The sequence below is a fragment of the Adiantum capillus-veneris genome, chromosome 8 (genome assembly GCF_014529385.1).
Source record: "Adiantum capillus-veneris isolate H3 chromosome 8, ASM1452938v2, whole genome shotgun sequence".
NCBI lineage: Eukaryota > Viridiplantae > Streptophyta > Polypodiopsida > Polypodiales > Pteridaceae > Adiantum > Adiantum capillus-veneris.
In genome coordinates, this window is record NC_140938.1 from 34,329,264 (window position 1) to 34,341,383 (window position 12,120).

The window sequence follows — 12,120 nt, forward strand, 5'->3', positions numbered from 1 at the left end:
ATGTGTGAAAGGACTGCCATTCGCAGCAGTTAGCACAATCTTTTCAACTCTCTTGATCGAATAGGAGGCATTGTTGGTACAAGTGACTGTATTCCCATGAGGGACATCCTCCAGAGAGGTAAACTAGTCACGATGAGAGGTAATGTGCTTTGTAGCACCACTATCAAAGTACCACATGTATGAATCTATAGCAATTGACATACATGCATCATAGACAGAAGGATCATAAGTGCACTATGCACTAAAATCCCGTTTTGCATCTACATCAGCATCACAATCTCCTTTCATAGAAAACTCTACAATAGCTGCACTTGTAGTGGAACCAGCCTCTTTCTAGTCTCTTTTACCTTCAATTTCGAGCACTAATGGCATCATATCTTCTTAGCTTTACAATAACGGCATCGTATCTTCTTTTTTCCTTTTTCACCAAAATTCCGAGACGAAGTGCTTTTAACAAAAGCATTAGGAGCAGGTGATTTACCACTCTCAGAAGAACCATGAGAAGTGGCTACATTATTGTTACCACTTTTTCTTTGAGCAACAATAAAGATATGTTAAATTGCACGCTATTTAGCCCTATTTTTTCTTGAAAGTGACTCTTGGAACAACAATGTGCATAATGCATCAAACTTGACAACATCAAGTTTTCCTTAAGAGTCATAAGTCTCTAAGTTCTAGCAAAAGTTCAGTAAGAATCTCGCAAAGCATCGTAAACAGTCTGCATAAGGGAACTATCAAAAATGACTTCGCTTGAAAAAATAAGTTGCTCATTAATATCATTGATACCAATAAGGAAAGTGTTCATTTCATCTTCCTCGTGCATGATCTTTGACTCTAGCTCTTTACGCAGTAATTCAATTTTAGCCTCATTACGACTTGCATAAAGACCAGCCAGTCTGTTTTGCAGAAGTAGTTGAAGGAATGTGAGGTGTAATAGTGTGCTTCACAGATAATGCAATCAATGCATGAGCCTGCGAATTGCTAGCATCACAACGAAATTGCTCAATCATAGGCAACGCAACTCTGGCAGCAACAACCCTGCCACCAAAACCTACAACATCCTCTGTATCCTCATAACCAGGGCATACATCAATGTCTTGCACAACATTCCAAACTCCCTTTGACACAACATGTTGCACCATGTAAGCCTAGATTGGGTAATTGTCCCCAATCTAATTTATCCTCAGTAGCAAACATCTTGAGCACATCTGTGTTGTTGACAGCCATGGCGAGTGCTTACACCTCATATGAAAATTGCCCAAAAAGAGGAGAAATGAAGCGAGACCATCACGTGCTATATAGCACAATCCAAAGAAGATTGTAAGGGGCGTGTTATGCAAAAAATGGTAGTGACAAAAATTCTACACAGAAGGACAAAATCGCCTACACAATACTATGTGTAGTGAAAATGGAGGCCGAAATGAGTCCGAATGGAAATTGTGAGCAGGCCCATCTCTACGAGCTAACCCAAAGTATCTGTTGACCTGTTGACGCTCACCAAAGCTATCAAAATCTGAGAAAATGATCAAGCGTGTGCTGACGACAGTGACGACTAAGCCCGAGAGGACGCAACCTGCTCTGATACCAATTGTTGGAAATAGGGTTGCAATGGAACACAACTTGGAGAAGAGGAAGAAGCTCAAGGGGCACAACAAAGAGTATATTGCTTCGTGCACAAATGAAAGATAAGTTATAGCCCTAGAATGATGGACGCATATACAATGCACTGGGAAAAAACCTTCTAGTGAGGCAAAAAAATTTGCAAACGGTCCTAAGTGTGTTCACACACATCGCTAGTATGGTAACATATGACGCCTAGGCTTTCAGCCTACGTTTCACATCGAAATTCAACGGAAAGAAAATTGTCTAGCGATAAGGTCCTCTCAACATGCGCACGCGCGTGTACACACTCACACACACACTCTGCCCATTTACATACATTCACTTTTACTAAATAGCACCAATTGAGCAAGGTGAAGTTTCACTTGGGCATTCTACATTAAATGAAAAGGAAATCAAGTACTATTGTAAGGCCGTGAAGTGAAGGAACCTTATGACAAACTAAAAACAAAAGAGATTTCAATGCTTCACATGGAAAGGTAGGTCCAATTGGTATAAGGAATTCTCTAAGGCTTGTCTTAGCAGTACTGTTGCATGAAGTGAAGGGACCTTTTTGACAAACTAAAAGCAACAGAGATTTCAGTACTTCACATGAAAAGGTAGGTCCCAAAAATTTCCTCTTTGTATACATTTCTCTTACAGCTAAGACTTGAGAGTAGAGCATGTGTCAAGGATCGATACGTTGTTTTGTCTAGTGGATTGTTCTATCTAGCATTAGAGATATGCCTTAAACCATTTTGAAACAAGAGCTACTCTACACTAGACCAAGAACATAGGTCCTCCCACAAACTATTACATACTATACAAAGAACATACGCCCTCCCACAGACACTTAATGGATTGTTACAAAAATCAAAATCATGAGTAGAAGACAACTTTGTGGTTGGCAAGAAAGAAATTTATCTACACGTGGAATATAAGTAGCACAACATAATCCAATAGTCGAAGCAATTGTGCAAACACAACTAGAAGCTACTAATTTGGTTGAATTTGCCAACCATAAGGAATTTAATAAAAGAGACTGGAGAGTCGCCTCACAGATGGAGAGGATGGGAGGGAGGGACAGAGGTGTACAAAAATTAAAGAGAAGCTTGTTTTCTCTCTGCCACATGTACACCTTCTCTGTCCCTCTGCACACATTATGTTATTGATCTCGCTTTCCCTGCAGCTTGTTTTAGAAAGCCAAAAATTTCCTCTTATGTATACAAAATCTGCATTTTGCCTGCAGCTAAGACTTGAAAGTCTCGTATGCGATAATCTCTGGTTGTACGGCTTGCATGCATTAATATCGAGATGAAGACACAAGAAAACCATAAGTCTGCGCCATGCCAAACCCTGCATGTTCAAACATCTTGATAACTACAGTATGTCCTGCAAAATAGTAGAAAGAAAAACCATAAAACCTAATGAAGCTGAATGGCTACTCAGAAGCAAAGACAATCCTTCGTAGTACAAAGCAAAACCAAACAAAACAAAAGCATAGCTGTTCAATATGAACTCCCTCCTCACCACCATCATTATCATTATAATTTTCTAATCCCTTTCCATTGTCATCTTTACCATCATTCTCAGTATCCTCATCAAATTCTCTCATCACGATCTCAAAGCCATGCCCGCAAAAGAAGCGTCACCACCCCACATCAGTGTGCAGAAGAGAGACATCCTCTAGCCATCCCTGGCGGCAATCAAAAGGGCTATGATGCTCTTCAGCTCGCAAAAGCATCAAGAACCAAGTCAATGCTGAAGACGAGGCTAGAGACCCCTTTTGCCCATAACCTCCAGCCATATTCTCACATGCACACAGCAGGAGGGGGAGATGACAGGGTGAATAGTGCAAGCGTTATTCAATTTACTGTTTCCAGGCTTTCTGTGAAAACTTTTGTGTCCCTTATATTGTCGCAGTTTCTTATCCACCAATTGTTATCAAGCGTATAGTGCAAGCGTACATCATGGCAAAAGGATACCTGCCAGCACGTGGGATGCATTGGCAACCTCGTGACTACTTTGATTGAGAGTGAGATAAACGGTCTTCCATGTAACAGCAAGCCAAGAAACACACTAGAGAAGATCAACGATAAGCAGCAAACAACAATACATCATGAAGAAACAGTGGGCACATCGACCAGAAATAGCAGAGCCAGCTTGTACAACATAAGAGGACAAAAGATAAATTAAGCTAATAACACCATTCAAAGGAAAACTTTAAAAAATCTTTTCTTTCCATAAGTAATAAAATGGCCATAAAATCAGTCTCTAAAGCAGATGCTAGCATCACAATTGAGCAACCTAAACATTGCACAAAACTGTTACATACAGCCAGATGACAACCTCAGATGTGCAAAGCTTTGATCAGTTGAAATCCCTCAAAGGGAATGCATGCCGAGGCCTTCTGACACACAAGGACGATTGTAAGCTTTTATCCTTTGCATTTGATGCCACTCTAGACTGTGTGTAGTTTACAAAAACAGGGAGGACCTATCCTCTAGAAAAAGATGAGAGGAAGAATACATGTTGGAGTGGCAATGCCATCCAGACACTCGTACCTACGATGCGAAGGCTTCATGCAACATACTCTAGGGCAGCAGTTGGCCATTTGAGTGGCTGCTGAACCACGTTGACAAGTTCCCAAGATGTTGCGAGCATTGTGCTGACTGAGAAACACACATTTCAGCAGCAATCATCTGATGAGACCCTCTGAGGACTTTGTTACAAGCTCAATAAGTTGATACATCCAACGGTCCAACAACCCTGTCCAAAGCAACAATCCAACCCTTAATTCTAAACCCTATTAGTTCAAAGATTACCAGAAAACTTCCATGTATCTAGAGGGATGCTAAATCTTAAACCATGATGGAATCCTAGAGAAAATCTGAGCCATGGAAATGGCAGGTATGTCCGATACCTAGCCAAAGGCTCCAAACTGCACCCAAGTCTACAGCTCCTACAGATAAATACGTATATGTACTATTTTTTACCTGTTAAAGCAAATGTGCCACCCAGTACAGCACAGAGACGTGTAATGAAATGTGTAAAGCTTCGTCTCTCTTCTTTGATTGTAACGCTGATTGGAGACAAATCGTAGATGAAGTAGACGGCTGCAGAAAACATATGACATCTGCGTAAGGCTCAAAAATACCATAAGAAGTTCGAAAGAAGAAAAAAGAGACCCACAGGAGATTGGAATGATAGAGCAAGCCACACACATAAATCATTTATGACATAAGTTTGAACAAAAAGTGCAGGAAGAACCTGGCCAATTGTGGTCATAGTTCTTCAACTCCGTAAAATATTCATTGACAGAAAATTGATTTGTCTTCATGGTGTCACCCCTCAGGTACTGATACTCTGTGGGTACAATCTGCATCAGCCATATAGTTAAAACCCCATCCACAGAAAAAAATGATGCATCTCCACAATTGCTAAGGATTAAACACTGACCTTAAGGTAATACTTGAATGTCCCACTTTCATCACGAAGAATACGCTCAGTGCCATCCAATGGATTGTGAATGCCTGGATACTTTGGCCCAAACGATAGATCATGGATTATATGGCTCACATTCACCTGCTTCACGCTCTCAAAAATCTGTAAAACAGGTTTGCAAAGTTAACAGCAAGTTTTTACATGTTAAGTCTTGATAAAAATTAAAAATCATCATGCCATAATACCGACTTGTTGAGCCACAACAATGCTTAGACCGTGAATTGATATATGAAAATTTCCAGCTACTCGTTCCACATCCAAAACTCCAAATACCTATAAAACAAAGTGGAAGACCTTTGCCAAAGATATTTCACATTGAGAATCACATCAAACATTAAAAACCTGGCAAAGACGCACCCTGCAACCTTCATGATCCTGCATTGCCTGTTTGACCTCTTTTATTGTCTTCTCAGGATCCTTGTTGAAAGTATGAAAATGAGAGTGAACATGAGAATGCTGGTCCTCATCTTTCTCATGCTCACCTCCGTCCTTATGATGCTCATCACTAGCTGGTTTCCATATCGAATATTTGAGTTAGCAGGGGGCACCTCTCTCTCTCTCTCTCTCTCTCTCTCTCTCTCTCTCTCTCTCTCTCTCTCTCTCTCTCTCTCTCTCTCTCTCTCTCTCGCGCGCGCAGCCCCCCTCTCGCACCAGCGCGCGGACCTGCTGCACCAGCGCCCTCCTCCTGCTGCACCAGCGCGCGTACCTGCTGCTGTGCTGCCCCAGGCACATTACTACTGTATTGCGCGCTGCTGTGTCACCCCAGCTGCTCAGCGCGCCCACCCCACCTGCACAGCACCCCCAGTACCCGCCTGTTGCTGCCGCTGTTATACCTGCTGCTGCTGCTGAGCTGCCTCTCCTTGCTGCACACGTACTCCCTCTCTTCCCCTCGCGCAGCCCCCCTCCAGCTTCCCCCTCACGCAGCCCCTCCTCGCTCCCCATCACGCAGCCATCTCTCTCTCTCTCTCTCTCTCTCTCTCTCTCTCTCTCTCTCTCTCTCTCTCTCACACACACACACACGGATACATACCCACACACACACTACACGCATACACGCATACACACACGTACTCCCTCTCTTCCCCTTCTCCCCTCTTCTTCACAATATGAAGAGAGGGTAGCTTCGAAGACAACCATGTCTTCCCCCATCATCAAGACGCCGACATCGACAATGAAGACAACCTTCATGCTCACGAACAAGAGGCTTGCACAATTGGAGAAGGACATGAAAGAATGGTGGATGGAGAGAGAGATATGGAGGGAGGAGAAAGCCACCTTCATCAAGCTATGGAACGAAGAGAAGGAGGACATGAGAGCGGAAATCCAAAACCTCAAAGAGGAGAAGGAGAGAAGGGAACGGGAGAACGAGAAGGAGAGGGAGAGATGGAGGAAAGAGCAAGAAGAGATGAAGGCACAAATCGATCTCCTTCATGCTTCCATCACATCCCTCACCCCCGAGGAAGGAGAGATTAAAGAGGAGGCTAAGGAAGCCCTCAAGGAGGAGATCACCAAAGCCCTCACCGCAAGCATTGAGGACAAATTAGAGGCCACCAAAGAAGGATGGGTCGAAGTGGTCAAAAAGAATATCAAGAAGGTAGCAAGAGAGGAAGCCCAAAAAGATGAGGTACTCATCGTACACACAACCATCGAGGAGGAGAAGATGCGACAAGCTCGCCGTCTCAATGTGCGAGTGACCGGCATCAAAGAAGAAGAAGGGTCTACACCCGAGAGCGATGGGAAAGCTTTATGCAAGAAAGTGGGATACAAGGAAGAAGCGATCCCTTTCTCCAAAGTTTGGAGAGCCGGCAAAGATCCAAAGAAGAGAGCTCTCATCCTCCAATTCGCCTCCGAGGAGTCTCGAACTTCTTTCCTCCGAAAGAGGGTCATCTTGAGAGGGCTAGAAGGCCCCCCGATTTATCTTGATGATGACCTCACAAAGATGCAACAAGATCACCGTCGCGCGTGCATGCCTAGAGTCCACCAAGCCCGCAAAGAAGGGAAGAAGGCAGTATATCGAGATGGTAGGGTTATCATTGATGGCAAGACCATCGCATAGGGACTCGCGGCCTGTGGGACACACGAGGAGATTCATGTCACGGTTTGGAATTGCAATGGAGACCTATGGACACACCCAGAGAGACTTGAGGAGGTGATGAGAGGTCGAGACATCATTCTACTTACAGAGACACACGAGAGCCCAGAGAGAGGGTTACCACGGATACATGGATTTCAGTGGGAGTCTCTACATCGGGGATGTATGCGCCAGCACACCACTCGCGGTTCAGGAGGAGTGGCCATACTCTTTAGACAGGGGCTTCACAGCAGACTACAGATTGTTGCCCGGGACCCACAGGCCCGCTACATGTGGATTCGCCTCGAGCTCTCACGAGACAGGATCGTCTACATTGCCCTTTGCTACTTTGCTCCCACAGGCTCCAGATTCGCCCCTATTGAGCAGGAGTCACCGTACGCATGCCTCACGGAGGAGATTATGGAGTACTCCACACTGGGTGAAGTCTTCCTTATGGGAGACTTCAATGCTCATACGCGCAGTGAGCAGTGTGAGGCATATGACCACGAGGACCCAGAGGCACTACACACTCTAGATGAGGAGGCTACTATGAGAGATACAGCAGACAGAGCTCCAGTCACAGCCTACGGACGACATCTACTTCGACTTGGCTCCCAGCACCGTGTCGTTATTTATAACGGGATGGCCCAATGGCCCACCTCAGGGGGCCTGACTTGTATGCCACATGGAGTTACAGAGGGAGGGGGGAGTACAGTCGACTATATTCTGGGACCCAGGGAGGCTACACACCTTATCACATCCTTCACCATTCCACCCATACCCATCGGAGCCGACCACACATACCTCTCTTTCTCCATCACCGGAGATACCATCCCACACAGCTCCACAGCACACACTCCACACACCACCATCCATTTCACGCATGAGCTAGCCTCTCTTTACTCGGCCGAGGTCGAGCATGGCCTATGCCTCCTCCACCCATCCACACCACTCTCAGTTCTCACATCACATATCTCTTCCGTTCTCCACACTTCAGCTATTAGCTCTTTTCCACACACCACTCACACAGGACGCACTCCCCCCCCCCCCCCGGGACTATGCCTCAGAACCGCTGGTATGATGATGAGTGCAGAGAGCTATACCGACGCCTCCGTGCACGGCGAGCCTTAGGAGAGATCACAGAGAGAGAGGCCAGACGGCATATGAAGACGCTGACACGCCAAAAGCGGCGAGCATTCGAAGAGGCACAGGAGCTTGAGCTATACCGCCTATTCATGAACATGGATAGCGCGACGGCATGGCGCACCCTGCGCGAGCCACGTCCGATTACAGCTATTGAGGATCCACAGATATGGCATGATTATGCAGAGCGACTTTATGAGGTGCCAGGGCAGCCTCCTATCCCACAGCCACACGGGCCACGCCCCACGTGCTCCTCCTTCTTTACAGCAGAGATGGTAGAGAGGGCCATACGCCGCATGCAGCACAGACGATCAGCTGACCATACTGGATTACAGAGTGAGCACATCATTTATGCGGCCTCCACTATAGCCCCGTTGATTGCACATGTCTTCAACCAGGCTATAGGGGAGGGCTTCCCAGAGGAGTGGACACAGCACACCATAGTGCCTATCCACAAATCTAGCGACACCCTGGACCCAGGGAACTACAGGACTATCATGATTGGCCACACGATGGCCAAGCTATATGGAGTAGTACTTGAGGCACAGCTCAGCCGCTACGCAGAGACCGAGGGTTTACGAGCTCCAGGCCAGGCAGGTTTCAGACGAGCTTTCTCCACCACTGATCACATCTTCGTTCTGCGCTGCCTCATTGATGGGGCAAAGGCGCGGAAGAAGAGGCTTTATTGCTGCTTTGTGGATTTCCGCAAGGCCTTTGACACAGTCCCACGCGAGAGACTCTTCCAGCGCCTTCACAGCATTGGGGTACCAACAGAGATGATTTGGGCCATATATACTCTCTACGAGAGGGTGACGGGTCGAGTTCGTTGCCCAGGCGGTTTTTCAGAGACCATTGCTAGCACCATTGGTGTTAAGCAAGGATGCCCACTCTCCCCGACACTCTTTGGGCTCTACATCGACGAGATCTCCGACTACATACTACGAGCAGGGGGAGAGGGGAGCGACTTGGCAGGTACTCCGGTCCACATCATGTTATATGCTGATGATATTGTGTTGATTTCAGAGTCACCCGAGGGCTTGCAACGCCATCTTGAGGCCTTGGACGAATTCAGCACACACAGGGGGTTGACTGTGAACCTTGGCAAAACCAAGGTCATGATCTTTCACACATCCAGTGCAGTGAGGAGAGCTGCCACCTTCACAGCAGCAGGAGGACAGGTTGATGTAGTCACCTCCTATGTCTACCTTGGCATCACATTCACCAGCCTACCAGGACCCTTCACTATGAGGCAGGCTGCTGCTGACAGGCTCACCCGAGGATATGCAGCTCTAACCATGCTAGAGCGGAGGTGCCACCAGGCACACTTTCAGGAGCCCCGCACGAAGGGGTGGCTTTTCGACACCTTAGTCACCCCGGCCCTGATGTACTCGGCGGCAGTATGGGCACCAGGATTGACAGCTGACCAGTGGACACAGCTTGAGAGGCCACAGGTATGTATGATCTCACGCTTGCTCCGCAGCAAGAAGACAGTGCCACATGACATTATTAGAGCCGAGCTCGCCACACCACCTATGGTTGTAGAGGCACTATTCCAGACAGTCTGCTTCATCCAGAGGATGAGAGAGCTACCTCCTGACAGACTTACTCGTAGAGCATTTGAGGCAGCTATACAGCTATCAGAGAGTGGGCATGAGAGAGCATGGTACTCACAGGTCAGAGCATGGTTTGAGGGACACGGTCTTGACATGGAGAGCCTACCGCCATTCCAGTACGACCCCCACTCACCATATGTTCACCTCTCTCGCAGTGAGAGGAACTTGGTATTGAGACAGGATCTGTGGCAGCTATACACTAGGAGAGTCTGCGAGTCACCTGGCTTGGGGACGAGGATGTCAGATTACAGAGACCAGTTTCTCACCATATTGTCTGGGGGGTTCATACAGAGACCACGCTATATGGACACATATATGCCACATAGCTCACGGGTGGCGATTGGTCAGCTGAGAGTGGCTTCACACAGGTTAGAGATTGAGATCGGGAGACATGCTGGTGTTCCCAGGGAGGAGCGAGTCTGCAGAGCCTGCACAGAGGAGGTGGAGAGTGAGGAACACTTTGTATGTAGATGCAGAGCATACACTGAGATCAGAGGCAGGTATGAGGCCTTATTCAGAGGACAGCCCACTCTCCGAGAGATCATGGACTCTCGAGATCAGAGACAGCTCGGACGTTTCTTACTAGAGATACAGAGCCATCGGGACACACTACTACAGCCACACACAGCTACACAGACAGAGGGGAGACAATCGCAGCTCACAGACTTCTTTCAGAGGATTGCCGCCCCTCCCTCACCAGACACTCAGAGGGGAGTGACACTCCCACAGGCGGAGGTGAGCCGAGCTAGACGACGACCACGAGTCACAGGCTACAGGGGCGCGAGCTCCCACCACCGACAGATCGAGGAGATCCGAGCCCGGGAGCGCCGTGCCACTGAGGAGCGAGTAGCTCAGATGAGGGCCGACCCGACAGCTTTCATCCGGGTAGCCTTGGCACCAGCCTCGCCCATGTACCACATCTTACATCCCCCCATTAGTACAGGATGGAGCTAGATAGCTTGATGCATTCTCATGATTGTACTACCTTGAGCATATAGACATGCATATACCCCTAGAGAGATAGAGCTCCATCCCTCCTCAAATACTCCACTACCTACATTCAGTTCAGTTTTGTATCAGTTTTGTTTCATTTGTCTTTCCGATAGACGGATGACATACACACCATGTACATTTGATTTGTCTCATAGGCCGATTTCGGCCTGACATAGACGTTAAAAATCTTTCTTTCTTTCTTTCTCACAGATAATCACCCCACTTGCGACTCGGCACCCCCCTACTCATATCCTGCACAGTTCCAGCTAGCTGCTTAGATCGCATCTAGCAGTTAAGATTTTAGTTTTTCACTTTACTTCATTTTATTTTTGTACCCAGACATTGTATTAGATCCACAAGATTGTATCAGTTTGGTCTCATAGGTCATTTCGACCTTTTGAAGACGTTTAACATAACATTTCATTTCGTTTCATTCATTCATTCTCTCTCTCTCTCTCTCTCTCTCTCTCTCTCTCTCTCTCTCTCTCTCTCTCTCTCTCTCTCTCTCTCTCTCTCTCTCTCTCTCTCTCTCTCTCTCTCTCTCTCTCTCTCTCTCTCTCTCTCTCTCTCTCTCTCTCTCTCCCCCCCCGCTTGTGGGACCTCCGCAGAGAGATATATGCCCGCCTAGCACTTGAGTCCTCTCGACAGTTAGCTATGCAGGGAGATACCACATGCTGGTATGGGGAGATGACATCATGGTTTCAAGTACATGGGTTCAGCATGGACAGATTGCCCCCCTTCCAATACTCATTGGATGCACCCTCTCTGACTCTTACACAGTCCGAGATCACCACCCTCATCCGCCAAGACCTCACTCAATTACATACTAGGACGACTTGGATACAGCCGGCACCGGAGTTGGGTACAAAGATGGCTTTCTATAGAGAGCATCTTCTCCAGCTTTTTGAGGATGGTTTTGTGACGAGGCCCAGATACATGACACCCACTTATCTCATGGGATACGATGTGCTATTGGCCAGATACGCACATCTTCACACCAGCTTCGGATCGAAACTGGTAGATACATCGGAGTACCAATAGAGGCATGGACATGTCCCCTACGTCCCATGGAGCCTGAGACAGAGTTGCATTACACATGCCACTACCCAGTTTACTATAAGATACGAGGCCGCTTTCACTGCCTCTTCAAAGAGGGCTTTGGACCACTCTCTAGAGTCATGGGGTATGAGGACCAGA

At 47.1% G+C, this 12,120-nt stretch overlaps 1 protein-coding gene across 3 annotated transcripts in view; it reads right to left on the bottom strand.

Annotated features, from left to right (window-relative positions):
* Positions 1–3,776: 3,776 nt before the first annotated feature.
* The window catches only part of LOC147451949 (Endoplasmic reticulum vesicle transporter protein), a 106,533-nt gene continuing 98,189 nt past the window's right edge, over positions 3,777–12,120 (bottom strand). For all 3 annotated transcript variants that reach the window (XM_086517810.1, XM_086517811.1, XM_086517812.1), the window contains 6 exons: positions 5,461–5,612; positions 5,293–5,376; positions 5,059–5,205; positions 4,870–4,978; positions 4,596–4,715; positions 3,777–4,368 (listed from right to left, as the gene is read on the bottom strand). In XM_086517810.1, the coding sequence (XP_086373936.1) occupies positions 4,298–4,368; positions 4,596–4,715; positions 4,870–4,978; positions 5,059–5,205; positions 5,293–5,376; positions 5,461–5,612 (683 nt within the window). In that variant the 3' untranslated portion in view covers positions 3,777–4,297. The remainder of the gene's footprint in view (positions 4,369–4,595; positions 4,716–4,869; positions 4,979–5,058; positions 5,206–5,292; positions 5,377–5,460; positions 5,613–12,120) is intronic.